Below are 18,383 nucleotides of genomic sequence, written 5' to 3' on the forward strand. Positions count from 1 at the left end.
AAACGGTAGACAGAAACATGTTGCTTATACAGTGATGTCACTTTTTCAGAAAAATTGTAACTGGATGTTTTAGTTGAAAATATTGCAATATCATAAATCAATTGGGATCTGATTTAGCATGACTGATGTCTATTCAGTAAGTAAGCTAAAAATGCACATTCTGTAATTTTTACACGCTGTATGAATCTCAAACATTTCCCCAATTGTTAAAATAATTTCAACTGAAATATTTTAGAGGGTAGGATCCTTAACCCTTGTGTACCCTCAATACAGAGGGTTTGCTCTGTGACCCAAGAGAGTCCACAGCGTCTGTGAGAGAGCAGCACTTTCCACATCAACTTTCATGACAAGGCTCTCCTAGACAACATCCAAGTTGTGCTGGACTTTGGAGCTGAAGTCTAGGGCCCCGTAGTTGAGGAGGCCACTTGCACAACAACAACCAAGTCCAGTAACAGCAGCACCAGGCCAAGCAAGTGCTTGATAGGGCCCTACTGTGGTTGGTGACAAGAGTCACCGCAGCACCATTTCTGTCTTTTGCTTTCTTTCTTTTTTAATCGTTTTATAGTCAGCCACTGGCTGGGCATGTACATAGTTGCAGGGCTCATCTGGTGATTTTTACTTTAAAATATATTATCCTTTTCTACCACAGTATGGTGCTGATTTCCAAGTAAATGTACTTGGCATCAGGGCAGCAAAAGGAAATTCCAATATATTCCTACAGTCATGATGGTACTATTTAGTGAGTTTAAAATACAAAACTGAACATGGACAGATAATTTTTTTAAGAAAAAAAAAACAGGCTTGGAAAACTTTTTAGTTTTAGTTTTTCTCTCACATCAGAGGAATGTAGTAGTAGTTGTAATGTTCTGATTTACAAATGAAGGTATACACATAGCCACCTCACAGAATCATAGAGTTGGAAGGAACCTTGAGGGTCATCAAGTCCAACCCCCTGCAATGCAGGAATCTCAAGTAAACCATTCCTGACAGAACCTCTAATGAAGAAAAGTCCACCACCTTTCAAAGGAGTCTGTTCCACTGTCGAACAGCTCTTACTGTCAGAAAGGACTTCCTGATGTTTAGTCAGAATCTCCTTTCTTATGACCTGAAGCCATTGGTACAATTCCTACCATCCAGAGCAGAAGGAAACACGCTAACTCCATCTTCCATATGACAGCCCTTTAGATATTGGAAGATGGTTATCGCATCTCCTCTCAGTCTCCTCTTTTATAGGTGAAACATACCCAGCTCCCTCAACTGTTCCTCATAAGGCTTAGTTTCCAGACTCCTGATCATCTTGGTTGCCCTCTCTGCACATGTTCCAGCTTGTCAATATCCTTCTTAAATTGTGGTACCCAGAACTGGACAAATTGGTGTGTTCTGACCAAGGCAGAATAGAGAGGTACTATGACTTCCCTTGATCTGGACACTAGACGTCTCTTGATGCAGTCTGAAATAGCATTAGCCTTTTTTCGCTGCTACATCACACTGTTGACTCATGTTAAGCTTGTGGTCTACTAAAACCCCTAGATCCTTTTCAAATTTACTACTGGCAAGCCAGCTGGTCTTCCCTGCATAAGTGTAGAACCTGATATTTGTTCCAATTGAAATTAATGGTGTTAGTGTTGGCCCCCTTCTCCAATCTGTTAAGGACAACTTGAATCCTGATTCTGTCTTCTGTGGCATTGGCTACTCCTCTCAGGTAGTGCTGTCTGCAAATTTGATTAGCATTCCCTCAATACCTTCATCCAAGTCATTTATAACTACAATGGGCCAAGGACAGAACACACACACAATCCCATTATAAGGCCATTAAATGTTTAGGGTCTAAAATGACTTATTTGTACCTCTGCTTCTAGGAAACAATGAGAAGGGCACCCTCCCTACACTAGGTTTCAGAGAACCACTAGAGCGGCCAAACTAGCATGGTTGATTTGATTTTATAAGCTACTAATATGCCTATATCTTCTTCTCCTCTCTCTCTCCAATCCTGGAATCCATACAGTCACCTTTCCCCTTCCCCAGAATCCTTACACCAGGAATGAAGGAAGGAGGAAGGGCCCCTGGGAGGTGGCCTGGAAAGCAGAGGCAGCTGTACTAGTCAAGTGGAACAGACAGGCACTGCCTGCCTGCAAAGGCTGGAATTAATGCTATTGTCCTGCCACAAAGGCAGCAGCAAAGCAAGCAGTGGAGGGCAGAGGACAAGCCCAGCCCAGCTACAAGCCAAAGGATGAAGGAGGAGAATGACAAGAAATTAGGGAGAATCTTCTTGGTCTGGTCTAGGGCAGGCTGGTAGTGCCTAGAAAGATATCAGCTTTTACCTAGAGAGCCCAGAGGTCAATCATACATGTTTCATGTGAATATGCTAATGTGCTAGAAGAGTATGTTCAGGACACTCATGGGCTGGAGCATCAGCTATAGAAGAAACAGATATGGGTGTTGTATTCAGTCAGGCACCAGAAGGCAAAGCTAACCAATATTTTAATTTATTGGCTTCTGGAAGTTTGGCCTGGTGTATCCAGTGAGCTACTCATTGGCCAGCATGATAAGGCCAGCATGCAACAGCCTGGAACTACAAGTGGCTAAAAATGTTTTCAGATGTCACTGGACTGCAAGGAGACTCACTTCAAAAGGATTTGCAAGCTGAAAATGTAACCATGCCACATGCCAGAAACACTTGCTGAAAAAGAAATCTCAAATACAGGAGACAGAAAGAACACATCAAAGCCTGATGCCCCACCACCACCAGGCACATATGCCTCCAGCCCCAAACTTGAGAACAGGTGATGCATGAATTGCTTCCTGACTGGTAGCAGACCACAGAAGGAGCACAGAAGGAATCTATTTAACATGGGAAACTATTGGGAAGGGCCTGTGCTCAGTGGTGCAGCATCTGCCTTGCATATAGATGTTCCCAAGGTCAATCCCTGGCTCTCCAGGTAGGGCTGGCAGAGGCTCCTACCTGAAATCCTGGACAGCTGCTGCCCTCAGTGGAGACAATACTGAGCTAAATGGACCAGTGGGCTGACTCAGTATAAGCTAGCTTCCTAACTGCCTTATTCCAAGTTAGACTATTTTTTCATCTGTCTGGCGGTGGCTCTCCTGTGTCTAATGCAGTGAAGGTCTTTTCAGCCACCTGCTACAAGATCCTTTTATTAAAGGGTTGGACCTGGAACCTTCTATGTGCCAAGCAGAGTCTACTACTGAGCGACAACCTCTCCACATACTGAATCTGATCTCCCAAAGGTCTGAGCAAATTACAAAGCAGTAGGGGGAACTGATTCTGTATTTGAACATTGTCTATCAACCAAGGCTTTCAAACCCTGTGACCACCATGTGGGGTGCTGCCCTCTGTGCCCTGCAGTTTCTGCTGCAGGTTGGGAAGATGTATATGGGCCTGCGTTCCTTGGGCAAGTCATCCAACGGGGACAGGAGAGCTTTCAGAGGCCTTGCCTCTGCACAAAAGGGCAAGATAGCATCAGAGACCCAGCCAGGCCAAGTCAAACCTATGTTGCGGCTGACTGCTAAGCACAACACGTGAAAAGAACCAGGCCTGTGCAGCAGCAGCAGCAGCAAGAGGAGGAGGGATGCCTTTAATGATGAGAAGCAGCCAGCAGAGGGACCCCAAATCACTGCCAAGCTTCCCAGCTCAGCAATCTGGCAGCTGGCTGCTCCTTGTGGGCTTAGGATGCAGCTGAACAAGGAAAACATTCTGGAACAAGTCAGCAGCTGGAGCTTCCTCTCTTGCTGCTTAATGAAAGCCATGAGCGGCTGATGACAAGTGTCTGGTGGAGCAAGCTGGAGGTTTATGAGATTCCTGCCACGTTTCAGAGCAACTGCAGCATGCCTTCACTCTGCCTGCCACAATCCTGCTAACCACTTCCTTCCTGCCAGGCGCTCCTACTAGAGACTTTCATTAACCCAGTGCTTGGTGTGTGTGTATAAGTTTATACTACACCCTCAAGGGGCATGAGAAAGTGTTTCCTTGAGCAAAACAGAAAATGAAAATGATTAAGCTCTTCATATCCTTCATCATCACCTCTTCTACCCACTGGGCACAGCTGCCTCTCTTGCCTCCCAAATCGCAAACACATGAGGACAAATGAAGTTCTTCTTCTGCCAAAACCTCAGCACCCAGAACCTGGTGTGAGATGTAAGTGGTGACATTTGACTCCAATAGAGGAAGCTACCCAAAAATGAGGGAACTGATAAAAAGGAAGTTGAAAAGGATAGTAAAGAGGGTCCAGTGTTTCTAGAATGCTTGGGGATTGTACCAACACACTCTGCTCTAACAGAATTAGCTAGAATGTATACTGGGGGTCAGGGCTAAGAGGATGCCAGTGCGGTTAACCAGGAAAATCAAGAAACTATTAGGAGGCAAGAAGGCTTTCTTCAGAAAATAGAAGTCTTGCCCAAAGAATCACAAACTTTGGCAAAAGATATTCAAACAGACATTAAGTGATGCAAAAAAGAAAGAAAAGAATTTGAGGAGCACATTATGTTTTCAGCAAAGACCAGCTACATAAAAACTCTTTAAATACAGTGGTACCTCGGGTTAAGTACTTAATTCGTTCTGGAGGTCCGTACTTAACCTGAAACTGTTCTTAACCTGAAGCACCACTTTAGCTAATGGGGCCTCCTGCTGCTGCTGCACCGCCGGAGCACGATTTCTGTTCTCATCCTGAAGCAAAGTTCTTAACCTGAAGCACTATTTCTGGGTTAGTGGAGTCTGTAACCTGAAGCATATGTAACCTGAAGCGTATGTAACGCAAGGTACCACTGTACATTAAGAGCAGGAGACAGGCTAACAAGGTAGTTGGACCTTTGGACAACAAGGAAGCCAAAGGTGTACTAAAGGAGGAAAAGGAGATTTCAGAGAAGGTGAATACTTTGATCTGTCTTGACAGTGGAAGATGTAAAGCATATCCTTGTGCCTGAACTAACTCTCAGGAAGGGAGGCTGAGGAACAAAGGCAAACAGTGGTAATAAGTCACAAGGTTCTAGGTCTTACTGACAAATTAAAAAGTAACAAATCACAGGGTTTGGATGCACCAGGCAGTTTTTAAAAACACTTGAATGTTAAATTGCTGATCTTCTAACAAAACCATGTAACTTGGAGGGTAAGGACTGTTGCTTAAAGAAACTGCCTTGCATGCAGAAGGTCCCAGGTTCAATTCCAGATAGGGCTGGAAACACTGGAGAGTCATTGCCAGTTAGAAAAGACAAGGCAGCTTCCTATGTTCGTACAGTTAGCCTCCAAGCCTGAGGAAAGTGGCCAACGTTACACCAATTTTTTAGAAGAGATCAAGTGGAGATCTGAGAAAATATAAGTCAGTTAGCTTAATGTCTGCTTCAGGAAAACTGGTGGAAATCATTGCTAAAGATAGAATTACCAAGCATATGGAAGAACAAGCCTTGCCAAAGCAGAACCAGCATGGCTTCTGGGAGCCTAACTTCTGTCTCACAACCCATTAGAGTTATTTGAGTGTAAACAAGCATATAGACAGAGATGATCCAATTAATTTTGGTCATATCCATACCATGCATTTAAAGCACACATGGCTTCCCCCAAAGAATCCTGAGAACTGTAGTCTACCTCTCACAGAGCCCCAATGCACAGCACCCTTAGCAAATTACAGGCCCTAGGATTCTTTGGGGAAAGCCATGTGTGCTTTAAATGTGTAGTGTCAATATGACCATTGTGTACTTAGACTTTCAAAAAGCTGTTGATAAAGTACCTCACCAAAGACTCCTGAAAAGCTTAGCAGTCAGATTCTCTTATGGACCAGAAATTGGTTAAAGAATAGGAAGCAGAAGTGCCCTGCCCCCAAGGATCAGTATCAGGAACTGTGCTTTTTAACTTGTTTATAAATGGCCTGGAGTTCAGGGAAAGCAGTGAGGCGGTGCATGACAACCAGTATGTGGACCGAACAAACTTGAACAGAAAGGGATTGCTAGGAGTTCCAAAACGAACTCTCCAAACTGGGTGAATGGCATTTAAATAGAAAATAAGATTCAACATAAGGAAGGGTAAAGTGATAGTCAATGGAGCAAAAAAAATATGTAACTTTACATATGCACTGATTGAAGCCTCAACTGGCAGTGACTGATGAGGTTCTATGATGTCAACCCTGTGTGTGACAGTTATGAAAGGTAAATTCCATGTTAGGGATAATTAGGAATTAGGATAATTAGGAAAGTGGCAACAAAACTGATAATATCGTAATACCTTTATACAAATTTATAGTGTGACTGCGCTGTGTGCAGTTCTGGATGCTTCACCTTGAAATGGATTTTGCAGATCTGGAAAGGGTTTAGAAAAGGGCAACAAAATGACCAAGGGGTTGCAGCGCCTCTTCTATAAGGAAAGATTACAATATTTGAACTTTTTAAGGGTTTTTAAAAAAAACAAGTAAGGGAGGACATGACAGAGGTGTATAAAACTATACATGGTGTGGAGAAATAAGATAGAGAGGTGTTTCTCCAGAATAAAAACATTGGACCATCCAATGAGGCTGGAAGATTCAGGACAGACAAAACAAAGCACATAACACATACTTGAACTATGGAACTCACTCACACAATAGACTGTGATTGTCACCGACTTGGATGACGTTAGAAGGGGTTTAGATAAATTCACTGAGAAAGCTATTAAGGGCTACTAGTCATGATGGCTACTAGTTCTTCCTCCACTGTCAGAGGCAGAAATCCCCTGAATACCAGTGACTGGGAATCACAAGTGGGGAGAGTGCTGCTGTGCTCATCTCATCTTTGTGAGCTTCCCATAGGGTGGCCACTGTGAGAACAGGATGCTAGACTAGATGGGCCTTTGGTCTGACCCAGCAGGGTTATTCTTGCATTCTTATGATTCAGGCTGTGATTAGAAGTGGTGCTGAAATAATTATGTTCACCACAATGAATTGGCTGTTGTTTGCTGTCAAATGAAGGGACTGCTGCCATCCCTCCTAGCAGAGCCATGGAGGAAATCAGGGAGACTATTTATGGTTGGCTAGGACAAATGGATGGATCCTTCTGCATAAGGCAGCATTCTGTCACACATACAAGGAGAATGGCACTTAACTGAGCCAAAGAAGGCAGGGAGTAGGGAAGCCTACAAAGGCAAAGGCAAATGCAAAGGAGGCCTCAGAAGTCGAGCAAAAGGAAGATACATTTGATTCTCCTTAATTTGGGCCAGGATGCAGGTGGCACTGTGGTCTAAACCACAGGGCCTAGGGCTTGCTGATCAGAAGGTCGGTGGTTCGAATCCCCGCAACGGGGTGAGCTCCCATTGCCTGGTCCCTGCTCCTGCCAACCTAGCAGTTCGAAAGCATGTCAAGTGCAAGTAGATAAATAGGTACCACTCTGGCAGGAAGGCAAATGGCGTTTCCGTGCGCTGCTCTGTTTCACCAGAAGCGGCTTAGTCATGCTGGCCACATGACCCGGAAGCTGTCTGCGGACAAACACCGGCTCCCTAGGCCAGTAAAGCGAGATGAGCGCTGCAACTCCAGAGTCATCCATGACTGGACCTAACCGTCAGGGGTCCCTTTACTTTTAATTTCGGTCAAGATGCTAGAGAAAACTTCTTGAAAAATTCCTATGATATACCTGATAGCCCTTTACAAATAGGAACAAAAGAATAGCTCTGCTGGATCTGGCCAGTGGCTCATCTAGTCCAGCTAGTGGCCAACCAGATGCCCTAATGGGAAGCACACAAGCAGGATCTGAGCACAAGAGCACTCTCCCCTCCTGCAACTTCTAACAACTGGTATTCAGAAGCACAAAGCCTCCAACAGTGAAGGTAGAACATAGCCATTATAATTAATAACCATAAATAGTCTTATCCAACATGAATTTGTCTAATCTTCTTTTAAAGCTGTCCAAGTTGGTGGCTATCACTGCCTCTTGTGGGAGCAAATACCATAGTTTAACTTTGAACTGTGTAAAGAGGTACTTTCTTTAGTCCGTCTTGAATCTTCTAACATTTCTGCTTCATTAGATGGCCCTGAATCCAAGCAGTACGAAAAATATAGAAAAATATATATCTCATTTCTTTCTCTACTTCATGCATAATTTTATACATTTCTCTACTCATCCTTTTGTTCTAAACTAAAAAGCTCCAAACACTGCAACCTTTCCTCCTGTATGAGGAGCATTCTAGTTGGCCTTCTCTCTTTCTAGTCGACAATATCCTCCTTGAGGTTAGGCAACCAGTACTATCTATACACAGTACTCCAAGTGTGATCTCAACATAGATTTGTATAACAGCTGGATGATATTAGCAGTTTTATTTTCAATTCCTTTCTGAGCGATGCCTCACATGGCATTTGCACTTTTCATGGCTGCTGCACACTGGATCTGTTTTCTGCCACTCTCTCTCTCTTAGGTTCTCATTGAACCTAAGCAAATCTGATTTGAAAACTTTATTTTTTTTTATAAAACAAATGCGCCAACAAACAAATTGGAGGATAGGCCAGTTTGAATTGGAAGGGGCTTTTCCCACACTTCTATAGCATTAACCTAACCCACCCTCCTCTCATTAATGTCCCTGCACAAAACACACTACAAGGAGCTTCTCTACCATGTTAGATGGGAGGTGGGTATGGGGCCAATACATTGCCTCCAGTGGCGTAGCGTGTTTTGCCAGCCCCAGGGGCATGCGCATGTGCACCGGGGCAGTTGGGCGCAGAGGGTGAACAGAGTCTGCTGCGCCAGCCCAGCCCTCACCACCAATGTGACCCCACCTCCACCAGAGCCAAGCAGGGCAGCGTTTCATCGCCTTCCCCTGGGTCATCCCAGCCTCGAAAAGTGGCTTGGGGCTGGCAGGGCGCCCTTCGATCCCAGCCTCACAAAGTGAATCATTCAGATCAGATTCCAGCTTTGCAATGCAGGACGGAGTGAGGAGCCAAATGTGCAGCGTCCCTCAGAAAAATGCGCCCAAGGCCATCACCCTGATAGCCCTCCACGCTACGCCTCTGCCTCCTTCCCTTGCCACCCCCACTCACTGCACATAATCCTTACTTCCTGGAACCTGCCAGGGCATGGCACAGGAGGGTTGGTGCTAATGTAATCCCAAAGGAAAAGGAGCAGACAGCAGGCAGTAAGCAGTCTCTATAGATCATAAAACAGCTCATGAAGGCCAGCTGGATGCTTTCCTTACAACAGGAGAATGAAATGCAAGTAAGATTTCTACAACACTAGTCGCACACATCCACTTCAAGCCAACTTGGCTGATGTTGGTCCCACCAAGCAAGCAGAAAGTGAGTGCAAACCGTTATTCAGCTAGACAAGTGTCTGAGTGCTGGGCCAAAAATCCAGTCACAATCCCAGTGCTGCCTTCCCAACAGCAGTCATGAAGGGAGGCCAACTTGTTCCTCACCTTCTGAAATTGAGAGAGCAACACCCTGGTGTCACTGAAGCAGACACATCTCACTGTAATGGCAGAAAGAAGAGCTACACTTTGCTCGTGTGGGAAATACCACTCACCAGCATCAGGGGCGGAGCACTTCTGGATGGTGAAGATCTGGCCCAGGTCCTCCTCTTCTTCAGGAAGGCCCTTCTGTAGGCGCTGCAGCTTACGCAGACTCTCACTCCGCTGGTGCTTCATGGAGCGCACATGCTGAATGAGATTTAGTTTGGCCTTGGTGGAGTAGTTACATAGGACACAGTGGTAGAAGCAGCTTTCCCCATCAACTCCACTCTCATGATGCTGAAGGTGCTGCAGAAAGGAAATGAGAGCAAAAGGTCAGCAATGAGGACCAACTTACACAAACTCCAGGGAAAAACTGGCAAAACTGAGCGTGTCAAAATCCTGGGGTCCTCAAAAGGCCAAGTGGGGGCAGGAGAAGGCAGACTTTCCCACACTCTCTTCATTTCAATCACAAGAAGCATCTTTTTAAAATCTGAATTTCAAAGACAAACTCATCGTTTGTCACCTAAAAGACTAAAAATGACTTGCCTTTAAAGGACCCCCTTTTTATTCAGGAGTTTCTCTTGCTAAAAACATAATTAAAACTCATGCTGAAGCAAAGCACGTGTTAATACACACACACTCCTTTCAAAAAGCTAGGAAGGCATACCAGACCGTTAGCCATGTCAGCCTGTTCAGCAAGTGCAATAGTCTTTTAGCGTGTTAAGGCTAAAAGATTTATTCTGGCATATGTTTTTGCGGACCAGAGCTCACTTTGCATGCCTGATGAAGAAAGCAATTCATAGCAGAATGTAAGAGCCCTGTAGCAGAATCAGGCCCATCTAGTCCAGCACTGTGTTCTCATAGGGCAACTAGAGGCACCAATGGGAAGCCCACAAGCAGTACCCTGAATACAACAGCATTTTCTCTACCTGCAATTCTCAGCAACTGTTAAAAATGCATGTTGGTTTAGGAACTCTCTGCAGCACCAGTGGAAAACTGGGCTTTAATCAATCCACCTAAAAAGCAACCCTATCACTCTTGCAAAAAGAAGTGCCTCTTGCAAGCAAAACAAGCTAAATTCCAAACTAAATCCCCAATAGGGTGGGAAGGGGGTTGCCACAGAAAGATGCATGTAGATTCCTAGTCTGCAGCCTGTCTGCCCCCTGGAACACCTCCCTGACACTTAAAGTGAATGTGTAACACAGCCTCTAAGGAGTATAGGCAATCAAAAAGTGTGTCTCTCTGGGTGATTGCCCACACCTCTGAAGGTGCATGACACAGGGAGTTATGGGATCAGGCCAAAGACCCATCTAGTCCAGAACCTTTTTGTCACACTAGCCAACCGGATGCCCTAATGGGACACCTGAAAAACAAGAGCACTCCCTCCACTTGCAGTCATCACTGCAGCCTCACTGGAGTCATCATGACCTTTTCCCCTAAACTAAATGTTCCCAAATGATGTAGCTTTCCTCATGGGGGCTTCTTCTAGTCAGACGGTCATTTTGGCTGCTCTTTTCTTAACCTTTTTGAGTTCTACAATGTCCTTTTTCAGCTGAGTTGACCAGAACTGTACAAAGTATATGTATATGTAAAATTGGGGGAGGGTTGCTGTTTTTTTGCCTCAATGTGCACTGCTTTACACTTGCTTACAATGAACCACGTTTGCCATTGAACACACGTTTATCCAGTTTGAAGAGCTCCTCACATTCCCTTTTTTTGTTTTTACTACTCTGAAAAAATGGGTGTCATTAGTCTGCCCTTCCAACACTGCAGCAAACACAGAAAGAAACCAAATTGGATCATCTATGGCCAGCTTCACAGCAACCCACTCCTCTTCACCCATGGACAGTAATCACAGTTTGCACCTCCCTTCACAAGCCTGCTGAATTCAATTCATTACAGAAAAGGTATGTGAGAATTAAATGCTAGGAGAGCCCCTAGTGCAGACTGCCCCTCAATGGAGTTGAGCTAGACCAAAAAAGAAACTTATAATTCTCAGGGATAATAGGCAGAACCACAAAGAAACATTGAAAGCTGTCTTACATTAAGAGAGATGACTGGTCCACATAGCTCAGCATTGTCTACACTGATGAGCTGTGATTCTCCAGATTTTCAGATAGGGGTCTCTCCCAGCCCTACCTGGGGATGCCAGGGATTAAACCTGGGACCTTCTACATGCATAGCATGTGCTCTACTCAAAGCTCATCCATACAGAATAGGAAAAGGAAAAGCTAAACAAGAAGTCTCACTAGGAAGTAATTTCTTCTAAAGAATATAGGCTTTTACTAGCTACTAAGAAAATCCAACCAACTTCTGCCAGGGTACATTGATCAATTCCATAATATGGAGGGGCACAACAGCTTTCCCCTCCCCCTTACCAACAACAGGAAGCTTCTAACATCAGGTTCTTCACGCATGGAATGCAAAATATTGATCATGGTTAGTTAAAGCTTCACTTTTAAAACAGAAACACACTGAAGTACATTTCATAAAAACCCTCACAAGTGAAGTTTCCCAAAGGATTAGAACTTGCTGCAAAATGAGGGCATTCCTCAGTCCAGTGAGGACCATTTGTTAGAAAAGAGATAGTCAACATTGTGTCCTCCTGATGTTGTGGACTACAACACCCACCAGCCGCAGACAGCATAACCAATGGTTGGGAATGACAGGAGTTGCAGTCCACAAGAGCTGGAGGGTATTACTCTGACTACATATAAGCTGAGCTTAGATCCTGGAAAGACAGAGGTCCCATGGTTGTGTGATTCCCATGCCTAAGAAATTGGTCAACTGCCTGCCCTGGACAGGGCTGCACTTTCTGAAGGAGCAGGTATCCAGTCCAGGGGTGCTTCTGGATCCAGCTCTGTCAGTGGAGGTGCAAGTAGCCTCAGTGACTAGAAGCACCTTTTACCACCTTTGACTGGTGTGACAGCTACAACTGCTCCTGGACCAGAAACCTTGACCACAGTAGTTGAGACACTGCTGAATGTAATATTGGGTTACTGCAACACACTCTGTGTGGGGCATCCCTTGTACTTTATGCAGAAACTGCAGTTAGCTTTAGCAGCTCGGTTGCTGACAGCAGTGAGACCCTGTCTGTATGCAACCCTATGCTCAGAGATCTGCACTGGTTTTAATTTTATTTAATAAAATTTATATATCTCTTGGTTGGTAAGAAAACCTCTAAGCAGTTTACAAAAATATAAAATGAAACATTAAAATATGTTTTAAGCAGATTGTCTGTCTGCTACAGGGCCAAGATAATCAAGGTGTTACTATTAGTATGTCCTTAACAGCTGAAGACCAGTTTACTTGCAGGATCGCCTTACCCCATATAGGCCCACTCAGTTGCTTCAGTCTATGGAACTGGAACTGTTATGAGTTCCGCATAATACTTGTAAGGAATTGATCTTTTAGTGTGGTAGCATTCACACTTTGAAACTTCCTGCCTGTTGATATCAGACAGGACCTTTGCTAGCTTAAAACATTTTTCTTTATCCAGAAACTGCATGTGTTTTATTTCATTTTAGCATTGCTGATTTTAAACTTTAGAATGCTTTTAAACACCTGTTTTATAATTATTTTTATTGAGAATTTTAATGTTTTATTTTATATTTTTGTATGCCACTTAAGGGGGATGTGAGTGGCGTTGTGGTCTAAACCACGGATCTTCTTGGGCTTGCCAATTGGAAGGTCGGTGGTTCAAATCCCTGCAATGGGGTGAACTCCTGTTGCTCAGTTCCAGCTCCTACCAACCTAGCAGTTCGAAAGCACATCAAGGTGCAAGTAGATAAATAGGCACCGCTCTGGCGGGAAGGTAAATGGCGTTTCTGTGTGCTGCTCTGGTTTCGCCAGAAGCGCGTTAGTCATGCTGGCCACATGACCTGGAAAAACTGTCTGTGGACAAACGTCAGCTCCCTTGGCCAGTAAAGCGAGATGAGCGCCCCAACCCCAGAGTAATACGCGACTGGACTTAGCTGTCAGGGGTCCTTTACCTTTTTTATGCCACTTAAGAGGTTTTAATACAACCAAGTGGTATATAAATCCTCACCACACTTCAGCAATCTGCAACCAGGGTGGTACCCAACAGCCTTATTTGGACTGCTGCTGCCCAGAAAGGACCCACCCTGCTGAGAGCCTGAGGGCCCACTCCTGCCTCTCTCCACCTGACCCAGGCTTCAAAAGGACTGATGCTGTTAAATTGCTTTTAAGTTTTTTTTTTTTAAAAATATTTTTTTAATTGCTTTTTAGTGTTTTAATTGTTTTTAACCCACATCCTATGTCCTTTTAAAATGTATTGGGGGTGGTTATTGGGTTGTTGTTGTTGTTGTTGTTTTTAATTTGATTATGTACTTCGTAGTTTAATTTGATTATGTACTTCGTAGTAATTCTGATTTTATCCTGTGAACCATCCTGAGACCTGTAGGTATAGGGCGGTATATAAATCCAATATATTATTATTATTATTATTATTATTAACTGGATTTCTTGCCCACCCTTCACCATATAGTCCCAGGGCAGGTGACAACATTTATAACTCTGTAATGTTAAAGCCAAATAAAATAGTTCTAAAATGAAAATAGATAAAATAAATATACACCAGACAAGAAAGCAGGTCCCACAGAAATCTTAACTGCCAAAGGTCAGGGGAAAGAGGTGTGTTTTCCAGATAAGAAGATATAGCAAAGGTGATAGACGCACCTCTGTGAGGAGGGCGTTTCATGGTTTAGGGGCTACCGTCGTGTATGTCCACCCCAGGCTGCCAGCCTCTGAACTTCTGGTATCAATGAAACTACCAAGAGGGCCTCCTCTGTCTATCTGAGAGATTTGTAGGGAAGGAGGTGGCCTTTCAGATATCTGGGGTTTAGGGCTTTGAGCACCTTAAATCAGGGCCAGAAAACAAACAGCAACCAGTGCAGTTGTCTTAAAATAGGGGTTATATGATCTCTTAATAGAACCTTGCCTAGTAAAGCTGGCTGTTGCATTTTGGACCTGTTGAAATTTCCAAATTGTTTTCAAGGGAAACACTATGTAGATCACATAGTGCAGATCATCTAAGTTAGACATCACCAGACCAAGGATACAATGGCCAAGTCATCTCTGTCTGGAAGGGGCTGTTGCTGGAAACAGGGACTCCTATCCACTGAGACTACTTGAGCCTCCAGTAACAGTGCTGGATTCAGGGGAACTCCCAGGCTATAGACCTGCTTCATCTCCCCAGCTCCTGTATGCCAGAACTCAGAATACATTTTCTTTATGGGATCCTCTTTTCTGGCCCACATCTAGTCCATGACCACCTCCAAGCATCAATCTAGCACCAGAGTTGCCTCTCCCAATTCAAATGTGTGTGTGTGTGTGTGTGTGTGTGTGTGTGAGAGAGAGAGAGAGAGAGAGAGTGAGAGTGAGAGAGAGGCGTACGTATGCATCATTCACATATTTCAATCCAAAACTCCTGATAACAGATCCCAGCGGCACTTCAAAAAGGGCAAATGGAAGAATGAGTCCTTTGTACTGGTGGGCTTCAAGGTTTCTTAGAGCTGCAGCTGGGGAAGACTCAGGGCTTATCCACACTTCCTCTTGTCCCGCTGCTATCCCCCAGGGAAAACAGCTCCTTAGTGCTCTATTGGAGCAGCAATTTGGGTTTTCTACAGATTGATGTTTTCTCTGATTTAGCTCTAAAGATTGGGGTTTTCCCTGGGAAAGGAGCAAGGAAAGGGGAAAATTGCTTGGACCCGTGCCTAGAAAGTGTGGGTCAAGTGAAGAAATGGTCAGACCTGTGTTTTCTAGGCATGGGAGATGCAGAAGTGTGGATGAGCCCTCTGTCCAAAGAATCCACAAATGTATGTTCAAGACCCATGGACAGTTCCCCGTGTTCAGTTGCTAAGGGACAGGTTTGCTATACAGTTAAGGACAGAAAATGACTAAGAAAGAGAAATTTTAAGAAAGCTCTGGTGGTGAGCCGCATCTTGAAAAGATGTCAGAGAAGAAAGCCCCAAAGGGGCTAACCAAGCAAATGGCTCTGAAAAAAACTTCACACAACTTAAAGCTCAGGGGTGAAGGAGAAAGCAGCACTTGTAAGGCTGATGAGGAGTCCAGTAGAACAAAGTAAGACACAGGGGTTGAAGTCAAGGAGAAAGCAGGTCTAGGGGATGCTGGGCTGGGTGTGGGCAAGACCAAAACTATTTTGGGCTGCTAGGTCTGGACTCTAGAAGTTGACAGGTATGTGGGTATTGTCTGCCAGTTGTGGCCTCTATTGTGATTGGTGCACTGTGAACTGGTAAATCTACAGAAGGAAGCAATGAAGGCTAAAGGCAATGGATAATGACAGAATTATACATACTGATTTGAACTGAAAAGCCAGTTCCTTGGAAACCAGTCCTGGTTTCCCAGGACTGGCCCTCCAGAAGTTGTTGGACACCAACTCCCATTAACCTCAGTCAGCATGGTCAATGGATGGTCAATGATGATGGAAGCTGGAGGGCCACAGGCTCCCCAATTCTAGCTTATCATGAGGAAGGGTGACAAAGAGGGCAGGTGAGAAGCTTTGGGTTCAACCTATAGAAGTAAAACCACTCAGTAGGTTCTGTGAAGGTCATATATTGGGCCCAGATGCCTTCATGTTGCCAAAATTTTAGGACAACTTTTTATGCTTCTTCTACCCCAACACTGCATGGATCCTGGCTGACATAGTCATACATGGCTTGTTCACATCACTGTTACAGAAGGCTTCTGAGTTTTATAAATAGTTAAACTCCCTTTTATATCTCAGGGAAGATTAGAAATTGCAACTGTCACTGCAGCAAGCAGTAGTCAACCATCTCCCCATGGTCAACTGCTCTGTGAAGCCTGTGCTAAGAGTGGCAGAAGCAAGCAAAAGGCTGCTGTTGCTGGGGCCTCTGAACCCTTCTTCTGCCCCTTCCATAGAACCAAAAGGCAAATCTATTTTAGGGCAGTATTTCAGATTGCTCACCCCTTTGCTTTCCCCCATCCATTCCAGTACAGAAATGGCTGGACGGCCCAAGGTTTGTTCCTCTACCAACACCTACATGCAATGGAGTCTCTGTCAGGATCCCCCATAAACAACAGAAACACACGACCGGCAGGTGGATTTTTGCTCCACCCTTGAAGCCTCATTAAAAGCCAATATTGCTCAGCCTAAAGATGGAGAGCTCAGCATAGATTTTACTGAACGTTAAATCAACCAGCAAGCACAGCCAGCAAACTCTGTGGCACTTTAACTTTAAATAATGCAATAATTATTGAATTTCCTTTTTATAACTGAAGTGCTGGAATGTAAACAATGGGGCTGTAATTGCAGGAAGGGGGGATCAATAGAGGCAATCGTTTTCAGCCATGTTAATTGTAAATACAATTGCTCCAAGATGTCAGCCTTGTTCCTCTCGCTCCCAGAATCACCCTAACGGATGACAGAGTCCAACTTTCCCATTACAGCTGTTCGTTCCTTTAAGAGGTTCTCAATCAGGTCTGATCAATCTGTCAAGATAATGCATGGAGTAAGTAAGACTCTTCCAAACACAAACGCCCAATCAATAGCCCCAACTGGCTTAATGAGGAGGGGCTAAAGCCCAGAGGGAGGCAAGAGCCTGGCTGCAGCACAAGCCAGCTAAACAGATCAGTCCTTAACGAGGCTGCTCTGCATGCAGGTTTCAGAGAGCAACACGGCCTCCTCCCCAGGGACAGGTGGACACGCAGCAGTAGAGATGGGACCAAGCAAGTCTTCCCCAATTGCACAGCAGGCCACAGAATCCTAATTAATCACTCACTACAACCATTCCGAAAGACAGAAGACTGTTGGGCTGCGGGGCCCTTAGGCTACACAGAGGAAAGACCAGAAGCCAGCAGCAGCAACAAGATCAAGAGGCCTAGAAGCAGAAACCATCCCTTTCAGGTGTGCACATGCCAGCCTCCTTGCAGAATAATGGTATGGAACTATGAACACGCTAAAAGGGGGCAAAGAATGTATGCAGAAGGTACCTTGAACCTGACCATTTCTTTGGTGAGGGCTTCTACAGCTCTTTGGCCACAATGAGAGAAGGCAGGAAAACAAATGTTGGGATAAATCTCAATTCCTAAGCATAAAAATGTGACTGTCTTCTCAGAAGTTACAAATCCTTACAGCAGGTTGGTTCACCTAAATGATCATGCCATGTTTATGAGCAAGACTGAACTGATGGGAAGTACACATTTTATGAAAAAACATGCCTCTTATAAAGTTCCCATCCCTACCACCATTATCCAATTTTTCTGGAAGCCTGCAAAATAGGCTAAAATATCCAGCAAGAGATGCAGGAAGCCTTGCCTTCACTCTGATTTGGCTTCATGAAGTCACCTGATTGGCTAGGTGGTATTACAGTGGTGCCTCGCAAGACGAAAAGAATCCATTCTGCGAGTCTCTTCGTCTAGCGGTTTTTTCGTCTTGCGAGGCAAGCCCATTGACGGATTAGCGGATTAGCGCTATTAGCGGCTTTTAGCGGCTTATCGGCTTAGCAGATAAGCAGCTTAGAAAAAGGGGGGGGGGGAAACCCGCAGGAACTCGCAAGACATTTTCGTCTTGCGAAGCAAGCCCATAGGAAATTCGTTTTGCGAAGCACCTCCAAAACGGAAAACTCTTTCGTCTAGCGAGTTTTCCGTCTTGTGAGGCATTCGTCTTGCGGGGCACCACTGTACTAGGCAGTCCATTTAGAGTGAAGGCAATGCTTCCTGCCCTTACTCCGATTTTGCTCTATGACAATACAAATACGATTGGTTGCATTATGACTTTGTATCATTATTTTTTTTATGCGATCCCAAACTACCTAGCTTGTAAATTGACATAGAACCAAGAAGCTTCTAACAAGCTGCAAACAGCACATCTAAAATATTTTTAGATGCTCTTAATATTTTAATTATATTGCTTTGCTACTTTACCATACCACCTTTGGGAGGAAGGATGGGGTAGAAATTTAATAATTAATAA

General features: G+C 44.4%; 1 protein-coding gene across 20 annotated transcripts in view; it reads right to left on the reverse strand.

The window, feature by feature from the left end:
- ZFHX3 (zinc finger homeobox 3) overlaps window positions 1-18,383 on the reverse strand; it is a 257,142-nt gene that overhangs the window by 67,899 nt on the left and 170,860 nt on the right. For all 20 annotated transcript variants that reach the window (XM_083626176.1, XM_083626174.1, XM_083626161.1 and 17 more), the window contains one exon: window positions 9,484-9,715. In XM_083626176.1, the coding sequence (XP_083482302.1) occupies window positions 9,484-9,715 (232 nt within the window). The remainder of the gene's footprint in view (window positions 1-9,483; window positions 9,716-18,383) is intronic.

Source organism: Podarcis filfolensis (genome assembly GCF_964270895.1).
Source record: "Podarcis filfolensis genome assembly, chromosome: 8".
Classification (NCBI taxonomy): Eukaryota; Metazoa; Chordata; class Lepidosauria; order Squamata; family Lacertidae; genus Podarcis; species Podarcis filfolensis.